This window comes from Gossypium hirsutum, chromosome A08 (genome assembly GCF_007990345.1).
Source record: "Gossypium hirsutum isolate 1008001.06 chromosome A08, Gossypium_hirsutum_v2.1, whole genome shotgun sequence".
NCBI classification, from domain to species: domain Eukaryota; kingdom Viridiplantae; phylum Streptophyta; class Magnoliopsida; order Malvales; family Malvaceae; genus Gossypium; species Gossypium hirsutum.
Genome location: NC_053431.1, coordinates 12,086,918 through 12,112,149, shown reverse-complemented (window position 1 = coordinate 12,112,149; position 25,232 = coordinate 12,086,918). Strand labels below are relative to the sequence as shown.

Genomic DNA, 25,232 nt, shown 5'->3' with positions numbered 1-25,232 from the left:
TTTGTAAAGAAGGATAACATTGTATAAAAGCATAATCCAAGAGTTATACAAATACAAGGTACAATGAAAGATAAAGGTCACAACCACACTGAAAACATTAAATGTGTTCATTACTAAGAACATTTTCTTGTCCACATGTTTGGCATACCTAAAGCTCTCTGATATCCCATCTCTGCAAAAACATGAAAATGTTCTGAAGCAACACAATAAAAAATAGCAGGGAGAAGTTCCATAGGAAGTGGATCTAATCATACTCCAATTCGTCAGGTGTCACTGGCCGTTTAAGGGGTATGATTGATTTCTTTTCAACATCTCTAGATAATGCTTTCCTCATATCTAAAACCAAACCGCAAAATTAAAGTTAAGAAGCAGATATGCAGGCAGAAAAGAAACATTCTGGTTGGACATCAAAATCCACATACCTAGCCCATCTTCCTCTCCGGAATAATAGCGTAGCACCCTTCTGTATATTACATATCCAAGCTGTAAAAGAAGAAAAAAAAAAAAAGAAGCAGGTAAGTCTTTCTTGCTTTATACGCATTGACAGGCACAAACACATGAAGACATCAGAAGACAGAGAGGAGAGCATCATATCATTACTGGCACTCAGAAATGCAATCCATCAGTCATGCAAGACTCTACCAGCAATCTTACTAGTAAATATAAGAAAAAATGATTCTGACAGTTCCCAACTAATTATTTATGGTGTAGAACCATTCCAAATCAAGAGCAATAAGTTCCAGAATTCAACCTCTACAATAGCAGATGCAGCTCCTAGATAACAAGAAAATACTACCAAGGAATGAAACAAATTGCTAGCACTGGGATGGTATGCACTGTAGTGGTTGATATTATTAAGAAGCGAAAACTATAGATATGGCCTGTAAAAGGCGTTTCCTAAAATAGAGATGGTTTAGGAGCAACCAAATTTAATTTTCAATAGATATAGAACAATAAGCTATGAGCTAATGCTACTTAGACAAACCCAACTTAAAGTGAACTTAAGACAAGATAATGACTTACAACAGACGTAATTTTGACTTTAACTGCATAATTTCTTTTCATGAGGATGGAAGGTAAATTCAATTGCAGTATTTGTTTAACCAACTTACATTACATAAAATTTTAGAGGGGCCTTAAATGAAGGGTTTTTTAACACATACATAACCTTAGTGTGATTTCTCCTTTCCTCTTTTTCCAATTTCTTCTTCTTCTATCTCTCATAACATGAAGAAGAAAGCATTAATACTGGTACAAGTATGACCATCCGTACTTCTCAGTTTTAACAATGAATCCTAATTTGCTTAAAAAGCATAGAACTGAAGGTATTTTACAGATCTCATTAGCATCTCTTTTATCCAAAAATCATTGGTGCTCCATCCAATTCACTTGATCATGACTCAAGGGGATCAATTCATCCTCTGCAACATCATAAACCAATCTCATCCCCATGGAACATCCAGAAACAAATATGCATACAGATATCAAAGATTAGAAAACAAAATTCTGGATTTACCTTGCTGTTACCCACTAGTGAAGAATAATGTGCAATTAGGCATGATAGCCACATTTTACAAACTTTACCAAATCAAACATTTTCTTGCCATTTTCCCTGATTCTAACAGGTAGTGCTTAATTCTCATGCAAACATAGAAGACATGGAGTGCGTTATGCATGTACATGCAAACACACTTTCAATGACATGGGAAAACAGTGATCGCAGAACAGAGGAGAAAAAATCTGAACAACAGCAGCGACATACATCTCAAACTGCATGCCAGGCAGTACAATCTTAATGGGAAAAGTATGATGTAATAATGTCCAAAATGGAAAGTTCTAGAATTATTACCTTCTCATACATCTTTATAGCTGGTGTATTAGAAGCTCTCACAAACAGATCCACAAAATATGCCTTGTCTCTGCCAAAATAAATTATACTATTAAAAAAATACTAGAGTATATTAAACAAAAAAAAATCATATATACTATATAATTTTGCATTAGGTCAAGATGCATTATAAAATTGGCTGACATGAAAGTACAAAGCAAGATAAAACCAATCAAGCATGACCAAATTTAAAACAACTTGAAGCTCGGTGCACTGTAAATTATTTTTTTAAATAATACCAGAAACAAAACAAAATCCTTTTCGACTCAGCAATTACAAGTTAGTTTCAAAGGAAGATCTCCTACACAGAACTACAAGATGACCTAGCTCGTTAGCCAGTTACTTAACCTTCACCATTTGAACCAAAAATGTTTGTGCTCAGAAACTTGTATTAGTTTCATCATAAATATCAAATAACGAACCTTATAACTATCTTAGCAGTTCATATTACACAATGAATAAAGCATGGAGAAAATTTCTAAAAGGATGAAATATATATATTAAAGAATTTACTAGTCTGATCATTTCTAATCTTGCAATCAATCCTAAAATTTTATTAGAAAACTTACTACTTCTGTAATTTCTAGTCTTGTAACCAGCCCTTGCTACAGACTAGCTGCAGACAGAATTTACTCAAATCAATGAACAATAAACGTACTTACATCTTATCACTGATATCTTCCAAAAGGTTCATCAGTTTCTTAGCCAGCTGCTGCCTACGATATTCTGGCGCTACAGTGACTGCCGTTACATGGCCATGCCAAGACTCACCTTGCCCCTCAACTTTCCCCATAACTGCAACCAATTTCAAAGGAATAAAATCTAGATGCACCAATCCCAAAACAGCATTGCCAGTAAAAAGCATATCCCTATTCAAATCAAACCTTGAACGTGACCGATAAAATGTAATTCCAATTACTTATAGTAATAAACTAAATACATAAGGCAATGAACATCAGAAATAGAACCCAATTCTTTCTTTTCACAGTATGAGTGTTAAAATTCCAGTTACATAAATAAGAAAGAAGAAAAGAAAGCTTACTGTAACCCATTATTCGATTGCCGGGGCCTTCAGCTACATGAAAGTAATGGGGCCATCGAGCTAAATATGTCATGTAAAATGACATGTTAAACTGTAATAATAACACAATTATCATTGATGGAAACAATTTACAACTCGTCCAAGCATTTGCAAGTTAAAAAAAAGAAAGATAAACTAAAAGGCAAAAACTAAAAGGCAAGAGTTTTAAAGCTTACGGTTTCCGTTAAGTGGTCGAGATTGACGGATGCGAAACGAAGAAGATCATTGCAGCAAAATCGGCGTATAGTCGTCATCTCAATCTTCTTTGGCTGCCGGTAATGGAAGCTTAATGAAACGCAGGGCTACCAGAATGGTGGTTCAAACTTCAAAGGTCAATGATGCCATCGGCCGAAGAGATAAAGCAGGTCCTTTGGGATTATATTTGGGTTGGGCCATTAAAATTCACATTTTTTGGTTTGGACTTGAAAATTCCTTTTAGGCCTACTCGAGTCCATTTGAATATTGAAACGGTTAGTCAAGAACCTGAGAAAATGGCCGACCGTCGATCTTCCCTAACCGCCATTATCTTCAACGAAACTCAGATCAAGCCTCGGAGATGACCATAATCGATCCTAAATGGATCTTCTCAAAGAAGAGCTTCTCAAGAAACGGAAAAGTTTAGCTCAGGATACTGGCGGAAAGCGCGTATTCAAACGCTCCGAGATAGAACAAAAGCAAACCCAAAAGCTTCGCGAGCAAGAAAAACGCGAACTCGAAGCGAAATCTCACCGCCAATCCACTGCATCCCCCTCCAATGTCAGCGATACTTCCGCCAAACCTAACCCGTCCGCTCCCAGCACGGCATCCACAATTGCAACTTCCACCGCCGGTTCCTCCAAATCCCTCACCGATGAACAAAACATTGACAACCTCGACCTCCCAAGGCAAGAAGTCATCCGCCGCCTTCGCTTCCTCAAACAGCCTATTACGCTCTTCGGCGAAGATGACGCAGCTCGTCTCGAAAGGTTAAAATACGTCTTAAAAGCAGGTATTTTCGAGGTCGACAGCGACATGACCGACGGTCAAACCAATGACTTCTTAAGAGACATTGCCGAGCTGCGGAAGCGGCAGAAGACGGGGATTTTGAGCGATAGGAAGAGAAAGGATAGGGAAGAAGGGGAAGGAGGAGGAGAGGATAGGGAAGAAGAAGGGGGAGGAGGAGGAGGAGAGTTGAGTGGTGATGGTGGGTCCAGCGGAGTCGATATGGATAAGGATTTGAAGAGAATGAAGGTGAATTTCGATGAGCTGTGTGATGAAGATAAGATTCTGGTGTTTTTCAAGAGGTTGTTGAATGAGTGGAAACAGGAGCTGGATGAGATGGGTGAGGCTGAAAAGAGAACGGCAAAAGGGAAGTCCATGGTAGCCACGTTTAAGCAGTGCGCTCGTTACTTGAATCCATTGTTCAAGTTCTGTAGGAAGAAGGTAAACATATTTTCGCTGATTTGAATTATTGCATCTTCCTTCTTTTTCTCTATATGTTAACAAGTTAAATGATGGAGTACAGGTTTTGTAACTAAAGGAATTGAAATTTTACTTGACATACTAATGAAATCGGTAAGAATTAAGTTGTTAGACTAGCTGTTTGTTAAATCAAAATTAGAGGTATAGGACTTGTATTTGCTATTGAGAAGACTGCAATGTTGAGAGATATTCTGTGACTTCTGTTCCCTTAATCTGGGGGTCTAGAGATGGGCGAAGCTATAGAAATTAATGAGTTGAATTATTACTCTACTGCTATTCACATATATTCATGGTATCTTCGAGTTGGAATTCTAGTGATCAAAGTGTTATTGGTGTCTGAATGTCTGTTGCTTTCTCATCGCTTGTTTTGAGATTTATTCCCTTTGAACGCTCAAACAGTTGCTTGGTTAGGGGACAGAAATCATGATGATCCGTAATTTTTAATATTTTCTTAACAAGTGTTCCCTACTAAGTGACCACATCTACTGGTGTGATGTCAAATGATCAAAGGCTTCCTGTTTTCCCAAGCTAATGGGAGCATAGGTTCTCTTTCAGGTATGTGTAGGCTAGTGGAGGCTAAATCAGGAAGAATATTAATATTGTGTGCCTGCATGAGACTAAATGGATGGGCAAGAAAGTTAAATCCATTGGTAAATAGGGTTGCAAATTATGGTATAAAATTCAAGTTGAGATGGGAATAGGAATTGGATAGGTATAATTTAAGACTGCCCTTTATCTTTTGATCAGAAACATTCATTATAAGCACTGAACTGAATAACTAACTCAACCAACTTAACTAACTAGCTAACCAGAACTCACATATATACAAGGTGAGACTCAAACCTAGGATCACTAAGTTCTCTAGGCCTCTACCTTAGTCAGCCAAGGCTTCATTGGCTTAGACTGCCAGTTGGTTGATGAGGTTGTTGACATTAGGAGGACAATAGGATCTTGGCTTTAACTTATACTAGGTAGCAAAGACTTTAAAATTTAAATATTATCAGTACTTATGCACCTCCAATAGGCTTAGATGATTCTAGTAAGCTACGATTTTGGGAGGAGTAAGACAAAGCAGAGCAAGGAACTGCGAATTACTTGGATAAAGTGGACTTGGACAATTTTGCGACATTAAAGCTTGTCTGTTTGGCTTGGTTTATTAATTCCATGTAAAGAGTTATGAGACTGTTAATATGGTCAATAATTTCAAATAGCATTAAAGTGTAATGGTCAATGAAGTCTTCATGAAGATATTCAGGGGACTGTGTTGTATAGCCAATCATTGGTAAACCTGGAGTTCAGATGGATAGTAGATTCATCTTTATATCAAGGTTTTGTCAGCCTTGTTGCATGCTAAGTTGTTTACTGCCTGCATTCTGGTTAGATTTATAGTCAACCATGTCCTGCAGCATTTATCTTGGTGGTCTGCTCCCTGAGTCCCTGTTTGTGGTAAATAGAGTCACTGAACCTATAGTTTCTCTAACACAATTAAACAGGTTTAAGCTCCAAAAGTGCATACTGCTTCAGTATGATTCCATTCACGAGCATGACTCTCACCCTTTGCTGGATATTATGAAGTTAAGTCGCTTTCAAATATGAATTGATCCCCATGCTTTGAACTTGCATTATTGCCCCATACTAATTGTGTGAAATTGGTTTCTACAAAGCATTACAGTTCCTTATGGTTTTAGCAGTGTTTAATGGTTGGGAAGTTGCCTTTTTTTCCCCAGCACCTTTTGATTCCTTTTTTTTTTTTTTTCAATCTATGAGAAGATTAAACAGAGAGCCAACCAGTTATTTGTTGAAATTTTCTATAGGTATCCACTGTGTTTGTTTGCGGCATTGTGCACAGAACTTAGATTTCATAAGACTCAGTATTTACTTGTCATGTTTTCGAATGGCAGGTGCTTCCTGATGATATCCTTCAAGCATTGTTGGTGGTGGTCGAATGCTGCATGAAGAGGGACTACCTGGCTGCCATGGACCATTACATTAAGATGGCTATCGGTAATGCACCCTGGCCAATCGGTGTCACCATGGTTGGTATCCATGAACGTTCAGCTCGTGAGAAGATCTATACCAATAGTGTTGCCCACATAATGAACGATGAGACTACTCGCAAATACTTGCAATCAGTGAAAAGGCTAATGACCTTTTGCCAACGACGATATCCTACCCTTCCATCTAAAGCAGTTGAGTTCAACAGCTTGGCTAATGGTAGTGATTTACAGTCATTGCTAGCAGAAGAGAGGGACTCCGGGGTTAGTTCCTCAGATGACAAGCTTAGGTTAATGCCCACTCCAACGGACACCTGATTATCTTCTTATTTTTCCTGGGGTTTTAAATTGCTATATTATTCCCGAGAAGTTGATTATGTTGGAGGAAATATGTCCAGAAAAGCAAAGAGAAGATCTGCAAGCTGACGCTTATCTCGTCATTATAAAATGAGGTATAAGTTCTCATTAACTGATATATACATACACTATTGGTGTTTTTGGTAAGATGGATAGCATTGGATTGATTGGATTAGGTCATCTTATGGTTGGTGTGTGGGCAAAGCCTAAAGCTTGGATGATTTTTGTTTTCATTCTGTTCCTTATGGACAAAATTAAGAGTAAGAGTGAGATAAAATGATTGTTTAATTGATTTTTTATAAAATAAAAAAAACTATTTTTAGAAAATTCATTTAATTTTTAGAAAATACTTTTAAGTGAAGAGTAAATTATTCTGTTCTTTCTATGTCTCATTTTCTTTTCTTTTTAGCAGCAAAAGAATTAACGGAAGAAAAAAATTATTTTGAAAAGAGAAAGAATTTATTAAAATTTAATAAATTATGATTAAATTTAAATATGTTTTTAAAAAATATTGCTTTTATTTTTTTAATAAAAATTGATTTTTCAAAAAGGTTTGCTGTCAAAGCAATTCTTTTCTTTTTTCAAAAGAAAAGTAAAAGAAGGAAAAAGAAAGGCTTTAACAGTAAAATAGTCTTTGAAGTATACTCTGATTACCAGATTAACCTTTAATGTTTTTCTTTATGGGTTTTTTTTGTCATAAGTAGTTCCTAATGTTTTATTCCGTCTAATGTTTTATTCCGTCCCATATTTTTGACCTTGAACTATAATTTTATTAAAAAACACATGGTACACGGAAAAAAATTTTAATTAAATTCTTTCTTTTTTTCATTTTCTTCCTCCTCTCTCTCTCCCAATTGTATATACTGCTGGAAAATAATTCAAAATATCATTTCCTAGTTGTTTTGGTTTAAATAAGTTTTTTGGCATGTGAGTTGGAGTCAAAATAGTTTGTTGTTTGTTCCTTTATTTATGTTAGATTCAAATCTTTGTGGGTTAGTGGTTTGTGTAGTTGGAGATGTGGCTGAAATTGTTTAGACTGTAAGGCAATATCTTTCCACTGTTTAATATATCCTCCTTTGACTTTTTTTTTTACTTCTTTTGGCTCTGTTTTTTCAGTATTAAAAGATCTTTTTTAGCATTTTGGTATCAGAGCATATTCAATATTTGAAGTTTTAAGGGAAAACATTTTATTTGCTGTCATACAAATATTGACTGAAACCTGACCTGTTTTTTTCTCTTAGTAACACACTTTCCATCATCAAACAAGATAGAGATCCACTATCCAACAGTTGTCTGACACTAAGCAAGTTATGTGCCAAACTACAGCAAATAAAACATTTTAAGTGAGTTTTATTTTGCCTTGACTAGTTTGGACAGCAACTGTTCCTTCGCCTTCCACTTGTATCTGCTTGTTATCACCAAGGCAAAATTTTCTTCTTTTTCGTCTTGTCCAATTCCTTAAAAACGGACTTGATGAGAACAACCACTATCCACGAACCAAACACCAGCTTCTTTTTCAGCAACTACAGAAACAACGTACTTTCCTCTTCTTCTTTCTCTGCATAACTAGCGCAATTATTCTTAGACCAACAATTTGCTTCAATGTGTCTAAATCTGCGACAATGATGGCATTGTACCCCGCCACGACTATTTGTCCGTTTGTATTGGCTTCTACCTCTACCATGTCCCCTACCTCTAAAAGTAACTCTTTCATATCCCGGAGTACCCTGCTCAAGTTTTTCATTTGAAGGAAGAATCGAACTGTAGTAGAGATGGCCCAAAGCATGTTGAAAAGCCAAGACCTTCAGATCAACTTCGGGCAAAGGCTGTTCGTACTGCAGTTTACTTGTGCAGTTTACTTGCTGAATATTTCTTCTACTAGAGCAATCTTGAACCAAACACCTTTTGAAGCTTGGATAGGTAGAAGGCCATTGATGAGGCATTTGAGAATTCTTGGTTGCATTGCATTTACTCTAGTGAATTGTCAATAGTTTCATAAGCTTGATAAAGGGTCTGAAAAGTGTATCTTTGTTGGATATTGTTCACAATCCAATCCAAAGCTTTTAGACCGTGTAATCCCATAAATGGGAAAATCATTATCAGAAGAGATGTGGAATTTGGTAAAGAATCATGCTGGAAATGGGAAAGCAGACAGGAAGTCTTAGAAGAAGATCCGTTGTCCATTCTTAAAACATCTCATTTCAATGTTAATGGTACCAGACTCAGAAGATTCAAATGACACTCCACGTGGGTTCAGCTCACTTGACGAAATTTATGAAATATTTACTTTTGCTCTATTTGGTTAGATCCTACTTACTTTGAGGAAGCTGCGGCAAAAAAGAGAGTGGAGAAATGCTATGGAAGAAGAGCTTGCATCTGTGGGCAAAAATAGTAAAATGTTATTTCCTTGGAATTAGAGTGAAACTAGGGAAAGATGGAATTTTGATCTCGCAAAGGAACTATGTTGTTGATCTTTGGAAAAAGTTTATGTTTAGTTGCAAGGTTGTTGGTACTCCAATGAATGTGAATGAAAAATTACAGCTTGAAGATGGTACTGAGAAGTCTGATGGTAGATATTTCGAAGCTTAGTTGGAGGGTTGATCTACTTGACTCAGACACGTCCAAATATAGTTTTCTCAGTTGGAGTCATTTCAAGATTCATGCACAGCCCCCACGAAGCATCAGCTTGGAGCAGCTAATAGAATCTCGCGTTATATTGCTCGAACTACAACTTTTGGGCTGTGGTACTCACATAATCCTAATTTCATTTTATGTGGTTTTACTGATAGTGATTGGGCAGGAGCCTTGGATTATAGAAAAGGTCTCTGAAAACTTCTTTATTCTTGGATCAGCAGCTATTTCTTGGAGCTATAAAAAACAACTAACGGTTGCAATGTCATCATCTAAAGCCGAGTATGTTGCAGCGGCATCCTCAGCATGTCAATCATTGTGATTGAGAAAATTGCTTGCTGACCTTCACCAAGAGCAAAAAGGAGCAACGGCAATTTTCCGTGACAATTTATCAGCAACAGCAATGACAAAAAATCCAGTTTCCCCTGGAAGGTCAAAGCTCATAGAGATTCGGTATTATCTTAACCAAGAGCTGGTTGCAAAAGGATTGATCAAGTTGAAGCACTGCAACACTGAAGAACAAGCAGTATATATACTTACCAAAGCACTTCTTAAAGCAAAAACACAACTACTTCGTGCTTGGTCTTGGTGTTTGTGATTTTGAATTAAGGGGGTGCCGGAAAATAATTCAAAATATTATTTGTAGTTGTTTTGGTTTAAATAAGTCTTTTGACATGTGAGTTGAAAGAGTCGAAATAGTTTGTTTGTTTATTCCATTATTTATGTTAGATTCAAATCTTTTTGGGTTAGTGGTTAGTCATGGCAAGTCTAGCGGGAGATGTGGCTGAAATTGTTTGGACTGTAAGGCAACATCTTTTCACTGTTCAATATATCCTCCTTTGACAGTGTTCTCTGCTCTATATTTTCGGTATTAAAAGATCTTTTTGAGCATATGCTTCCTGCCTTGATGGATCATCAGTAGTGCTTAGCCTTGATTTAATGGATAAGAAAAATTTGCAGATTGTATAGCCTACGCAGAAGGCTGCTTGTCTAACTTGTCGGGTTGTATTTGCCGTAATTTGTAACTACTGAATGATAAATGCTTTTCGTGATAACTGTCATGGTTTATTACCTATTATATTTCCATTACTTCTTATCAGGCTGGTAAATTTCTGAGTCAAATGAAGACAATGAATGTCGGTCATGCACATACAAATTTCATGGATAATTTCCAGCAATATTTTCTTTTTGTTTTATATTATCTTGATGTTGCTATTGCTTCAAATTTTATTCTCATCCCTAGCTATTTTTTCACATCTAGTTTCATGGCTTCTCAGTGAAAAATATGCAGGCACTTGAATGGCGGATTAGGTTGACCAAAAACTTGCCAAAGGAGTTTGATCAGGCTCAGAACAGTGATGCCTGTATACCTAGACATTGCACAATGTTTATAATTGCCTCTGCTATTGCCAAGAATAGAGCAGTGCTTTGATGCATCTCATAACTGATTTATCAGGAATGGTTATAAATTTATGCAAACTTGGATGGCAAATTACACACAATGGTTTCCTTGACAGAATAAGCTCAACCATATTAGTCATACGTTGGAACCAGTAATCAACTATTTTGGATATTAAGTACAGGTTTTGTAAAACTAAAAATAACGTTGAAACTGCTCACATGGTGTCTGATCCATCTCTGTGCGGATGGATGTCACAGATGTAGGAATTTGCGCATCCGGGGAATCGAACCCCGGTCAGTACCGTGGGAGGGTACTATGATACCACTACACCAGATGCGCTAATTTGATCAATTTGCACATTAATAACAACTACTAACTAAATCAAGGCTGGAACCATAAATCAAGGCTGGAACCATATACATGGGAAGAGGGAGAGAGGAGAAAGAGGAAGAAAATAGTGAGGAGATGAAGAGAGAAGGAAGAAAAAGGAAACTAATTTAATTATTTTTCATGTGTTATGATTTGATTTGTCTAAATTGTCACTTGTTTTCTTTAACGGAGTCATAGTTCATGAGCCAAAATTAAGTAACAAAATAAAATGTTGTTAATCTGAGTTCAAAGCCACATTTTGTTCAATATAGAGGGACAAAGCCTAAAAGAAAATTACAACAAAGCGCAAGGTTTGGCCCAACCTGATGCGATTTCTCGAGACTTAGAAAGTTTAAAAAATTGCTTGAAGGATGGATCCTCTCGAATAGGTTCAAATTGGGGTGGAAACCTTGACCCGGAATACTCGAATGATTTAAGGAACCAAAGTTATAATGGAACCCGGCCTGCTTAAACTTGACGAATTACTTGAACCTTGGTATAAGGAAGTCACCACACTTCAGAATGGGAAAACAAAGAGAAAAGACAATAGTTAAACGCCACAAACTTATGAAAGTTTGATAAATTCGATAAGTTCAGTTAAGAACTGTAGAAAGAAGAATCTCACAAAATATGTTTTTGTATTAAAAATGGTCTTCCCAAAATGCTCAATTACGAAGCTATTTATATGCTCTAAATTGCCTATTCAAATCCGGTATCTAGTTGTGTTGATACTAGTTTTAAACTTGTTCGCACTTGTATTTAGCATGTTCACACTCATAGCATTAAAGTTCGGTTTATGCTTAAGGATGGCGCATGAATTGGTCAAATAATCATGTTCCTTCACTTGGTGCATTCATGCATGCTTAGTCATGAAGCATTCTTCAAGTTCCATGAATGAGCAGCCCTTGAATTCACCTTAATCCCCCTGGCCAAAAGTACATTTAATGGCTCATGCACATCTTAATTTGATGATTTAATGCATCTTGGATACTTGAATGGACAGCTTGAATTTGATGAATTCATCTCCCATGTTGCCACCGTCCATGCACTTGTATTATTGTCATGAATCCTTTACCTTTAAGGAATGCATGTTGACATGTATCTTGCACACCATATGAAAAGCCATATGAGCCTTATTGAAAGCTTCAATCATGAAGATTCTGAAAGGTTCCTTTGTGCATGCATTGTCGAAATGCATGGCCACCTACATCAAGTATAAATAGGAACACTTAAACACATTTTCTTCACTCAAAATTCAACCATGAACTTAGAAACTATACTTTGACTCACACGTATATACATATATTCAAAAACAAATGACTCAAACATGGTAAAATAACACACACATTAAAACTAACTTAGCAACTTAGAGATAAAACATATGAACACATTCAAACATGTGGAATAATTTAACTAACAAATAACTTGACACATAACTAAAATAACACACACATTAAAACTAACTTAGCAACTTAGAGATAAAACATATGAACACATTCAAACATGTGGAATAATTTAACTAACAAATAACTTGACACATAACACGTTAAATCAACAAAACATGGAAATATTAAGCTAAGCACTCATTTGAATATTTTCATTTTAGTTTTGGCCCCTCGCTCTTGGGCCAATCTTGAGTTTTTCTTGATGAGTCACATGATGTGACCGGAATCACATCACAACCAAAGTCCAGTGCCAAAAGAAACTCTTGTTGTTGCTCACTGCCACTGTTATTATAGTATGAGGAAGAGAGGGAGAGGGATTCGTGAGAGAGTGAAAGGTTACCGCAACTGCAAAATAGCATGTGCATCTCTAGCAGAGCTCAAAAAAACGTTGAAACTACTTCAATGCTGGCAAGAAAACCAAATGGAAGAGTCACAATCGGAAATATCGACAAAATAGCCACCAAAAGCAAGTTTGGTAAACAATTAATTTTTTTATTTTTTAAAATTTATTATTATATATTTTTTGAAAATACTTATGTATTTTTATATATTTCTTTATTTTTTTTAGAATTAGGATCAAATTGAGATCGTTTGTAAATTTTAAGGGTTAACTTTTTAAAATTATAACTAAATTAATATATATGTAAAATTTGAGAGCTAAATTTGTTATTATGTCGATTTTTCAACTAGCACATCACCCTCTCGTTAGTGTAATTAACGGAAATGGACCTAAAAAAATAATCTCAATTAGTTGGGTGACCAAAAAAAAATCCATAGCTGGGTTACCAATTTAAAAAAAAAATTCATAGTTGAGTGACAAAAAAAAGCCCATAGTTGGGTAACCTATGGTGTAATTTACCCTAAAAGGAAAAGCATGTGGCTTTACAAGGAATTAATTGGATTTTGTAGGAAAAACTTGGGTCATTACAAGAAAAATCATTTTATCTCTTTAATTCCTTTAACTTTTTTATTTTCTAGAATTAATTTTAAACTTTTTCCTAATAAAAAGGCAAATATCGGAGAGTTTTACAGGGAATTACATAGGTTTTTATAGAGAAATTTTGAGTTTTTACCTAAAAAATTCTATATTTTTCATTTCATTTTTGCCCTTCTAAAATTAATTTAAGTTTTTTCTAGTAATGAATTACCTAGGGGTTTTACAAGGAAAAACTTCCGTTTTTACAAGGAATTAAGTTATAAAGAAAAACTTAAGTTTTATCACTGCAATTGAATAATTCAATTATTTGTAAAGATCTACATATATATATATATATAAAGTTAGGTGACTGAATGAGTATACAATAGCATTGAATCAATGGTGAGTGATCAAAATGAGAATAGTTTTTAACCACAGTACTTAAAATGAAAATATTTTTTATACTACGATGCCTAAAATGAATATTTTTAATTTTTTTAGTGCTTAAAATGAAATTTATGGAAGTTGGTGACCAATTGAGGAGTTTACTTTTTTTTTTTGAAAAGTGCATCTTATTAAATGCTTAAATTATATTTCAAATATAAGTAAAATATAAACAAAATAACAGTCAACTTAAACTTGTGAGTTATTGGTGGGTGTTCACTTTTTCTAAAATCAACTTTGAATCATCATTATATCAAAAAATATATATAAAAACTTAATAATAATGTATAAATATCTATTATCTACCTCCTTAAGATTAAAAATTATGAAATATATTTTTTATAGTCTTCATCTTTGAATAATTTTTTTTAAAATATCTTTTAAAAAGATAATTACATTCTTATTATTTATCTATATTTTTTATTTATTTATTATATATTTTTAATTAAAAATAGTAAAAATTTAATTAAATATTAAAATATTAAAATACAATAAAATTAAATATGTTTGACTTATTTCATTAAAAAATATGTTTTACTTCAATTAAAATTAAGGATTTCAAATTTATATTTAGTTTATTTATATATTAACCTTGAAAATTACTTAGTTTTTTATCTTTTATAAGGTTTTCATAGAAAAATAAATTAATTAAAATAAAAAATAAAAAATAAATTCAACTAAAAATTAATATAAAATTAAAATTAAGTTTTAAATATTTAACATGTATTTACATAAAATATTTATAAAAAAAAGTAAAAGAGAATGACAAAAACGAAACATAATTTTCATTGATGTTTTTTTATGAGCTTATAAGAAATTTTAAGATCCTTTATTTGAGTCTTACCTTATATGAAACATGTGAGAGTTTTTAGTCTATATTTATACTAGTTTATATTTCTCTAATGATTGATTAATTCTTGTTGAGAATGCCTCATATTTTAGTCAAATAAGAAATTATTTACAAGTCAAGTTAAACAAAATATATTTTCTTTCTAGAAGATTTAGTATAATGTATTTAGCATTTATTAGCATAGTTTACTTGACCTATAAATAGGCTCTTTTACAACCTTAGAAAATGCACTCATTAGAGATTATAACTCATAACACTTTTGGAGAATTTTGTGTTTATGTTTTGAGGGTTCTTTGTTTTCAGGTTTTGGGGTTTAGTTTTATTTTCATCTTTTGTACTATTTATTCTTTTGCCATTATAGTAAAATTATATTTGCTCGTGGTTTTTTATCCTCTTTGGAGGGGTTTTTCTATGTTAAATTTGTGTGTTCAATTTGTCAATTTCTTCAGCTATTTTTACTTGTTCATTGCTTAACCGGGTCGATCCCCAACAAGTAGTACCAGAGCTAGTTCAATTTCCGCAAATCAGCCCGTTCAGATATGGCAACAACAATGTTTGACATTGAGAAATTCGATGGTGTCACAAATTTCAATTTGTGGCAAGTTCGGATGATGGCAATTCTAGTTCAAAATGACCTAAAAAAGGTCGTTATCGAGAAAAAGTCCTAGAATCTAAATCAGTTAGAATGGGAAGAGCTTGATGAAAAAGCCCTGTCTACAATCCAGTTGTGCCTCGCTAATAGGGTATTGCAGGAGGTGTTGATGAAGAAGACCCTATTCGCATTGTGGAAAATGTTAGAAACTCTTTACACCACTAAGCCTTTGGCTAATCGTTTAGTGTTGAAACAACATTTATTTACGTTTAGCACGAACGAATTGTAGCTTCCTAGAGATCACACCAGTTAATTCATTACCCTTTTAGGTGATTTAAATAACGTTGAGGTTTAGATTGACGATGAAGATCAGGTTATGCTATTATTATGTTCTTTACCCCCTTCATACAAGTCTTTCAAGAAGACCCTGATTTATGACAGAGGCAAACTCTCTTTTGAGGATGTAAAGGGTCATTTTTTGAGTAAAGACAAACTTGACAATGAGTTTGGTTCGGATAGCAGGACGGATAATCAAGCTTCCGTTTTGGTAGCATCAAAGAAGCGAGACAAAAGGTGTCGCTATTGTAAGAAGTTAGGTCACGTCAAAGCAGATTGTTATAAACTGCGACATAAAAGAGCTACTAAGAGTAACAAGAAAAATGTAGATGGTGTTAATTTGGCCTACGAAAGCAGTGATGATTTCTTATTAGTGTCAACGAGCGAAAACTCTGAGCTTACATCTGTGTGGATCCTAGATTCGGGATGTTCTTTCCACATTTGTCCCAATAGAGAATGGTTCTCCACATACAGTTCGATTGAAGGTGGAGTTGTGCGCATGGGAAACGATTCATCCAATAAGGTAATTAGTATTGGTACTATTAAAATTAGGATGCGCGATGAGACGATTAGGACACTCTCAGATGTTAGGCATGTACCTGATTTACAAAATAATCTCATCTCTTTGAGTATTTTAGACTTGAAAGGTTGCAGAATCAATATCGAGTCAAGCAACATTAAGGTGTTTCGTGGGGCTATAGTTTTCTCAAAAGGTAAAAGGACCGGCAGCCTTTATATTCTAGAAGGTTCTATAGTGACCGATGAAATCAGACATCCCTCGTCTGTTATAGAGTCAAAGTCAACTTGATTGGAACGGAGGCAACTTGGTCATAGGAGGGGAAAATGTATGATCGTTTTGTTGAAAAGAGGCTCCTTTTTGGATGCAGGTTTTGAAAAGTTAGGGCACTGTGTTCATGAAAATTAAACTTGGGTTAGTTTTGATTTGACAGTGCACAAGTCGAAGGCTGGAAGTCTTATAGCTTCTAAGCACAAATTCGACTTAGTTAATTCCCTGCATAGTTCAAGATAAGACTATGAAGGACTTTGACAAAAATGGCGTTGTGGGAATACAAGTCAAGGTGGAGATTTGTTGAATATGCCTCATATTTCAGTCAAATAAGAGATTGCTTACACGTCAAGTTAAACAAAATATATTTTCTTTCTAAAAGATTTAGTATTTATAAGTATAATATATTTAACATTTCTTAGCATAATTTATTTGACCTACAAATTTAGCCTGTAAATGGGTGCTTTTACAGCCTTAAAAAATACACCATTAGAGATCATAACTCATAATACTTTTGGAGAATTTTGTGTTTATGTTTTGAAGGTTCTTTATTTTCGGGTTTTGGGGTTAGTTTTATCTTCATCTTTTGTACTCTTTGTTCTTTTGCCATTATAGTAAAATTATCTTTACTCGTGATTTTTTATCATCTTTGGAGAAGTTTTTCCACGTTAAATTTTTGTTTTCAATTTTTCAATATCTTCTGCTATTTTTACTTGTTGGTTACTTAATCGAGTCAATCCCAAACAATTTTAGTTATAGTTATTAGAATTTATTTTTTGTAATTAAAATTATGATTATATATGTAACTCCAAAGAAAAAATAAACTGACAAATATTAATTATGTTTTAGCTTATTAGATTTTTATTGTTTCTAATTAAAAAAATTTTGAATGTAAGAATTGAAGATAAAATAAATAAATTACATTATGTTTTAATAGATTATTGGAATTTTTTGAATATAAAGGTTGAAAATATCAATAATAAATAGAATAGATAAGTGTGTATTTTTCAAACCATATAATTGGATTTTTTTTGTCAAACCTTAGAGCTTTGAATACTTTCCCCTAAAAATAATCCCAAAAAAAATGTATAACCGATAATCCAATTCTCTCTCCAATATTTTTTTTTGAATAATTTTAATGAATTTATATGTTTTTTTGACACAATGTCTAGAATTAACACTTTCCCAATCTATAAATAGAAGAATAATGCACTTGAACGCATTTAAACCCACATCCTCCTAGATTGGCAACAATATCTATGTCAATCAAGCTAATATTCAATCGGCCTCTCACCCATAAATCTTAGTTCCGCTGACAACTAAGGGTGAGTATTCGATCAAGTTGAGTCAATTTGATTTTAGAAGCAGAACTCAATTTGAATATTTTTCGAATAAAATCGAATCAAGTCAAAAAATTTCGAGTCAAGTTGAATCGAGTTAACGAATCCTATTATTTATATTTAATATTGCATTTACATGGACCGATTATTTAATTAATAAACAAAGTACAATATTATTTAACTTCATAAATAATAGAATGATTTTATCTTTTAACTTAATGAGTAAACATTTATCAAAACGATGTAGTTTTACCTTTTAACTTAATGGTTTTGACTTTTTAACTTTAGAAAAAGTAAACATTTATCAAAACAACGTAGTTTTATCTTCTTATTTGGATTTTTAGATAACTCAACTTGTGTAATTTATATTCGAGTTAAACCAAAAAACTTAATTTTTTATTCGAGTTGATCCGAATAACTTGATTAACTCAAATAACTTAAATTATTTAATTCAAAATTTAAAATTTTTATCGAATTTTTGGAATCGAATCAAATTTTACTCACTCTTATTGACAATCTCACTACATTATGTTTAAAAAAAAAAACCAATCCAATCCACTTTTATTTAAAATTTAAATTTAGCATCAAATAAGAAATATAATGATAAGAAAAAGGAAGTAGGCATGGGTAAGAGGGAAGCATCAAAATCCAGTTTCCTATTGGTCCAATTAATATCATCATCTTATCCGAAGATCTAAATCCAAAACGTTACCACCCCCATCTACATCTCATCCTCTTTTCTTTCATCATCCAAGCTCTCCCCATAAACATCAATACCGCAACTGCACCTCGATAACACCCAGAATCAGCATCCCCATGGCAACTCAAGCAGGTCTTTTCACTCCCACTATCACCACTTCAAAGTCCCTGGCTCCATGGAACCCATCTTCACCATTTTCATTAGCTACCCCCAAGTCCATCAACTTCTCCATGGATCAGAGAACTAGCATCAGGGCTGCAGCTGCAGATGAAGCTGCTGCTACCGCTGCCACAAAGGAAGCTCCGGTGGGTTTCACCCCTCCAGAATTGGACCCAAACACCCCATCACCCATCTTTGGAGGAAGCACTGGTGGACTGCTGAGAAAAGCCCAAGTTGAAGAATTCTATGTCATCACATGGGATTCACCCAAAGAACAAATCTTTGAGATGCCAACTGGTGGTGCAGCCATCATGAGACAAGGATCTAACTTGCTCAAGCTGGCCAGGAAAGAACAATGCTTGGCTTTGGGTACCAGACTGAGGTCTAAGTACAAGATCAAGTACCAGTTTTACAGGGTTTTCCCTAATGGTGAGGTCCAATACCTCCACCCCAAAGATGGAGTTTATCCTGAGAAAGTGAACCCAGGTCGCCAAGGAGTTGGCCAGAACTTCAGATCAATTGGGAAGAATGTCAGTCCCATTGAAGTTAAGTTCACTGGGAAACAAGTTTATGACTTGTAAGATGAGAGAATGCTTAATTAGGGATGATGATGTAACAACCATGATTATCTGACTACATAAAAGTCTCTGTTAATTGTTATATGTGGCACATGTACTTCCCTTTTCATTGCCCATTGGTTTCCTGTATTTCGTCCATCTTCATAGGCTTATGAATTATGTTTGAAGATGTAAGTGCTTGATGTCTATGATAAGCAAAAGGAGTTTCTGGTAGAACTTCGAAATTTCTACATTGCATCCTTAATGAGCGATAAAATAATTTAACAATTTTCACTTCTGTCGGCATTTGCTTGAACACAATGGCAAGTTTTGCATCTGCTATACAGCTAAATTCCTAACAGTAGACAAGCTTGAGCTTCATGAATGACCCTTATAATTGAAGTATATAGAAGCCTAATCTCAGCATGGGCTTCCAAGTGAATCATGTGCAGACCTACAATCCTTGAAAGATGTGCAATTTTAATCAATGAGAAAAGTCAGTCAGTCTTAGCCATATTCAAACTTCTTCCCATTGAGATGTTGACATCCACCTCCAATAAATGTCATCTCTCCACTTATTTTCATCTATGTTATTGGGTTTCGGGGTGAATGTTAGATGTGTTTTCTAAACAAGTTCGTTTATTTTTCTTCTATGTTTTTGGAATTTCGAAGATCATACCCTCACACTCATATTCAAGTGTAGCACATAAGAGCCGGTAATGAATAATTTAGAAAAAAATGAAGAATTCGAGTAACATAGATTCTCATTTCCTTCGCCGTTAGCAGATATCATGAGCCTTCACAAAGTCTGCAATCATGTCATTAAGCATCCAGCAAACTATTATGAAACTAAAGCTTTTGAAAATTAAGTTCAATTAGCTTAGCTATATTAGGGCTTGGCATAAGCTCTACAAGTTCTCTTTCCACCTTTCCTACCTTATAACAAAAACTAACTAAAATGCAAAGGAGAAAATGTACCACACCTGTTACATGCCTCCCATCATTTTAGTGCATGAAAATGTTCAATCTGCATTCATCCCCATGTCCTTCATTTCGAGGATTCATCAGCCTGCAATTACAGAGATCAAGTTTTCATGCTAACAGAGAACAAATGGGGGGAGCTTACAGCAATGCTTCCGTATTTTGCCTTCACAGTTTCCTGCAATCATTAGTCTCCATAACAGCTCTCCAAAGAACTTTAAAAAAACAGGTTAGTGCTCCAAATCAGCCAGAAGAAGCAAATGAATAACAACTGCTAGGTTTGCATGTAATATATGTTAATCACATATCTCTGAATTTCATAGCAGAAAGTACATTTGAAATCTCACAAGGAAAAAATTACATTTCTATTCATGTTTCCAAGCATACAATATCAATGAAAAACCAAGTCCCTGTGCTTGATGATCTCTAAACTTTTGAGAGTAAGACCATGTCAATACAGATGGATCGATACCCGACTGGTTTGCCCACAATTTCTCAGCAGAGAGGCAAGTTTGAAACATGAAAACCGCATTGCCCAAAGCATTGCCAAATAGCCAGTTGTGCACATCCCAGAACACTTCCACTGGTAGTCCATCCACTAAAATGGTATGATTGCCGCGGAACTTCCACTTGAGCCGCTTCACCTGCATGACCGTCTTACTGTCGATGCGTATAACAAGGCATGGATCCATAAGATCGACCGTGTCACATTCAATTACAACATCATGCATCCGTCCCTTGTCGCAAAACTGAGCCTTGGCACCATAAAACTTCTTCCCAACAATGTGCTCTCTCTTTGCAATAAGAACAGCATTGGAATTGAGCTGAGCACTGGTGTCAATCTTCTTGATAGCTTCCTTTTTCAAATCCCCAAGAAGTAACACCATTTCTTGTTCAAATGCAACAGCCAAGTAATACCCTTCAACTGGCTCTGGCCCAACACCAAATCTAGCATTAGACAAGTCCCAACATATATCAATTTTACCAGAGTCAACCTCTAAATTCTTTGATCCTTTCCTCTTAGAGAACAACCAGGGCTTTATATCAACTTTACATAAACAATTATTGGCTAAATCATCTATTACAACACTAAGGCCTTGACCCATCAGATTCTTGGTCCATGTAACTGTAATCAAGCATGAACGACCCTGTAATCTACACTGATAAACACAAGTAACCATGTTCTGAGCAGCTTTAGCTGCACTTGACGACGACGACGACGATGAATCAGCAACTTGAACACCGTTTTCACCGAAACAAGAAGGGAAGTCCCTCATTATAGTAACCATAAAAGGCAAATTTTCTCCTTTCTTTTTACTAATCCTCTCTAGCTAAAGCAAAGATTTTGGTACCCTTTTGCTAACCCAAAAAAAAGAAAAGAAAGAACAAATTGATAGCACAACAGTCCTACCTCAGATAATTGATGATGAACTCAAGAACCCACTTCCCAAAAAGCTTCAAAACTCAGTTTCTCAATCTGGGTGTCTGGTTTTTGGACAACTTTTAAGGTTGTACAGAAGAGAAAGAGAGATATATAGATAGAGCAGACTTAGATATGCTTCACTATCAATGTCCGCTTTAGTTCCATCTCAGGAATGGCCAAAAATATTATTTTGATTTAAAAACAAAACAAAACAAAACACATAGGAAGAGAGAGGATGAGTCACATGGGAGAGGTGGAGGGCCAAAAAAAAAATACAAGGAAAACTTCATGAAAACTGGCAAAAAGGCTGGGTTTTTAATATAAACGTTACACAAAAGAAAGAAAAGCTAAAAAAGGAATTTCTCTCATTCATGTACACTCATTCTTTTTTAATATTTTTTATCTGAATTTTGTTTTTTTATCTACTTCCTTTTCTCCATTGCTGTGTTGTGCCCATAATTAAAGGCAAAAAAGAAATAGTTATTAATGGAATGGACCCTTTCCTTAAACTAACATTGCAACATGCCATTACTGTAAGGGAAAACAATCCAAAAACGCCAAACTTTGTTTTGAGAAATCTACATCATCCATTGGACACCCAATCTTTGTCTCAAGAGAAGAAATAATTCTACAATTGGATTTGGATAACACCAAAAGGACAGAAAAGAAAGGAAGATGTTTGGAGGGCTTGATCACGTTGTTGAGCATTCAATGTGTGTATTAACATCATGCTTTAGCAAAAGCATTTATATGGTGAAGTAATTATATCAAAACACTAAACTGGAACCCAGTATTCATTAGAATCTTCGTTTCTTTTTTACCATGTTGATGACCTTTTCTCATCATGTTGCTTTCATGTTTCAACAGATATGATGATGATGATTCGCGTGATACCACAAAAATCATTGGGATGCTAGTCAATGCTTTGCTTCAACACTTAACCATAGGCATTAAATATGAAAATGGGGTTTCCAAGCATTGAATTGAGGTTGCCTTCTTTTTTTATTGTTTGCTGCCATGGCGGTTTGACTGACTGACAAGACAAAGCTAGGAGTGTGAAGCAAGTTGTTTTAAAAGCCGCCTGCTTCCAGTTACGTATGCACACCCCATTACTCACGGGAGTTTTGAATTTGATTGATCCAATACGCTTTTTTTTGGTCTTTTAAGGACAATGATTACTTCATGTCGAGGAGAATGTGGAATTTATTACGGCCAATACCAAATACATCAAATGCTAAGAAAATGGTTAAAATATGATATTTTCGTATTGAATAAAGTTTGAGATTAACTGACAAAGATATTATAGAAGTGAATGTCCGGCGTTTACCTCTCTAGTTGGATTCTGCAATTTTGTCTCCCATGGAGAAGCGTTCTCCGATCAGAGATTAGAATGCTTTATTGTTGGGTACATAGGGTAATATTTTACACAAATATAACTTCAATTAAATACTAAAATCGAATTAGGAATATCACTATTAAATCAACTCGATAAATAATTATTAAATATTAAATTGCAATAGAAAATTTAAGAGATGCAAATAAAAACATAAATGAGAGGATTCATTAAATTTACGAGGTTCAGCAAATTGCCTATGTCCTCGATCGCCTACACTAAATAATAACTTTATTATAAAAAATACAAATTAATTAAATCTTCAATTAAAAGGATTTCTCGAAGTATACTAATTTATAATCATATGAGAAGGGAAGAGATTAGGATGCTTTAAACTTGTGGCATGAAGTCTTTTTTATATAGTGGTTTAGGCAGCCACTATCTATTCCCTGTGAGATTTTAATGAGCCAAAATCAACATTTACCACCAAGATTCAACAGTATGATAGGGTCTTCATGAGCTCCTACAATAAAGAGATCCAGGAATGGTGATGAGGAGATAATGTATGAAGATAAAGGGATACAAACGAATGATCGTGAGACATTCTAGTTTGTAGGGAACCTCGATTTTAAACATGCAATTCTTATAGAAAGTATCTAACCAAATTGATTGGGAAGAGGTATTGCAAGAGTCGACAAAGTCCAATGAGGATTGGAACTTTTAGGGTAAAGAAAATACTAATTAGCTTAGAGTGTTGGTCTCAAAGGAAAAGCCTAAAGCCCTTTGTGATCCTTGGAGGAAAACATTGATAGCGAAGTGTTGGATAAGGCAATGGGGTATGATTTTTGTTGAATAAACTAAAACAATTATGAAGACTTGTAGAAGACTTATCACTAGTATAACTTGGACATGATTTCTTTTTCTGGTAAGAGTTAACAACCCCACTGATTACTTCTATATCTTATTTGAAGGTCCTTGGATTGTAGTTGGGCGCTATTTAAAAGTGAGAAGGTGGAAACCTTTGTTCCAGTTGAGCCAAGAAATTATAGAATTGATAGTTGAGTGGGTTTGTTTTCGTGAATTACTAATTGCGTTCTTTAATTGAAAGAAACTGAGTTTAATGGGCAATTTATTGAGGCATATTGTTAAAGTTGATAAGTCTATGGAGGATTCATCGAGAGGTATGTATGCTCGATCTTCTATTGAAGTTGATATAAGCAAACCTCTTATTGGGGGTCTAATGATTGGACCACATTGGCAGAAAGTTGAGTATGAAGGGTTACATGAGATTTTTTTAAAATATGTATTTATGGTCATAAGGTTGATAACTTTCCTATTAGAATTCAAGTTGCTTGTACCCAAGAGAATATAGGAGAGGAAGTTAGAGTAAAGGTCAATGATGTTGGTCGAGAGAATAACCAAGTTCAACCACCTTTGTTTTTAACCTTTTGATGATTATTGAGAAAAGAAATATGTGAGAAGGCAACAAAAAAGAACATGTTACTCAGGCTCAACAATTAAATGGGAGTAATAAAAGATTCATTGCCTTTGATAATTTGGAGAGTGAATCAATGGTAAAGGATGTATAGGGAGAAGTGTGGCTAATGTGGGTCAAAAAGATCTTGTTAGTGTTAACGAAATAAGGGAGTCTGCTACGTTGAAAAGAGGGGTTTTAAAATAAAGGTAAGGTGAAATTTTTATTTGATACTATCGATACTCAAGCTCAAGAAAGGTCCTTGGTAAAGACTAGGGTTGAAGGCATTAGCTCGAGAGGAAACTTAGCAACAAATTTTTTTAGCTTAAAAATAATTCAGAGGGCTTGACTACAAGAGTTATCTTTAAAGGAACTCCTCGAGTTCATGTTGGTAATAGTTTTTCTTTCTCGAATTCTAACCCCTTGCATCATTTGGATAATATTGATCAAAGTGGGGAGGTAATGGTGTAAGAATTTTGGATAATATTGGTACTATGGATTGGTCCACGAACAAAAAGAAGGCTTTAGTTGTAACACGCCAAACCCTATCCTTTAGAGTGATTCGAGTGTGACGTGTCACAACAGAGAAATCATCTATCTTTAAAACCATTTTTGGTGTATACTTTATAAAAATAGAGTGTTGTATTAAACATTTAATAAAATAGTATATAAGCCATAGGGCGTATAAGCTTTAATAAGATAATTTTCATCG

The 25,232-nt window shown here is 34.6% G+C and overlaps 4 protein-coding genes and 1 non-coding gene across 8 annotated transcripts; 2 read left to right on the top strand and 3 right to left on the bottom strand.

Moving 5' to 3' along the window:
• LOC107951806 (N-terminal acetyltransferase B complex catalytic subunit NAA20) lies at window positions 1-3,341 on the bottom strand. Its single transcript, XM_016886954.2, has 6 exons — window positions 3,146-3,341; window positions 2,931-3,021; window positions 2,551-2,683; window positions 1,850-1,919; window positions 423-483; window positions 1-336 (listed from the first exon to the last, which is right to left on the bottom strand). Exons 1-6 carry the CDS (start codon window positions 3,221-3,223, stop codon window positions 245-247), a joined length of 525 nt encoding a protein of 174 aa, XP_016742443.1. The 5' UTR covers window positions 3,224-3,341; the 3' UTR covers window positions 1-244.
• A 204-nt stretch (window positions 3,342-3,545) lies between these two features.
• On the top strand, window positions 3,546-10,272 carry LOC107951791 (pre-mRNA-splicing factor 18). Of its 4 annotated transcripts, XR_001698618.2 has the most exons (4): window positions 3,546-4,391; window positions 6,332-6,876; window positions 8,023-9,525; window positions 9,634-10,272. XR_001698618.2 is itself a non-coding variant. In XM_016886945.2 (2 exons), the coding sequence occupies exons 1-2, from the start codon at window positions 3,546-3,548 to the stop codon at window positions 6,740-6,742; spliced, it is 1,257 nt and encodes a 418-aa protein (XP_016742434.1). In that variant the 3' UTR covers window positions 6,743-10,272. The 4 variants fall into 4 exon arrangements, 1 of the variants encoding a protein (XP_016742434.1); XR_001698617.2 differs by having other exon boundaries at window positions 8,023-10,272; XR_005900141.1 differs by having other exon boundaries at window positions 6,332-9,525; window positions 9,637-10,272.
• An 810-nt stretch (window positions 10,273-11,082) lies between these two features.
• TRNAG-CCC (transfer RNA glycine (anticodon CCC)) lies at window positions 11,083-11,153 on the bottom strand. The gene has a single exon. It is a non-coding gene; the product is annotated as a tRNA-Gly (tRNA).
• Window positions 11,154-18,455: 7,302 nt separating this feature from the next.
• Window positions 18,456-19,546, top strand: LOC107951786 (photosystem I reaction center subunit II, chloroplastic). Its single transcript, XM_016886928.2, has one exon. It carries the CDS (start codon window positions 18,710-18,712, stop codon window positions 19,331-19,333), a length of 624 nt encoding a protein of 207 aa, XP_016742417.1. The 5' UTR covers window positions 18,456-18,709; the 3' UTR covers window positions 19,334-19,546.
• A 1,005-nt stretch (window positions 19,547-20,551) lies between these two features.
• LOC107951779 (uncharacterized) lies at window positions 20,552-22,228 on the bottom strand. The gene has a single exon (XM_016886917.2). The coding sequence runs from the start codon at window positions 21,577-21,579 to the stop codon at window positions 20,656-20,658; it is 924 nt and encodes a 307-aa protein (XP_016742406.1). The 5' UTR covers window positions 21,580-22,228; the 3' UTR covers window positions 20,552-20,655.
• Window positions 22,229-25,232: the final 3,004 nt, after the last annotated feature.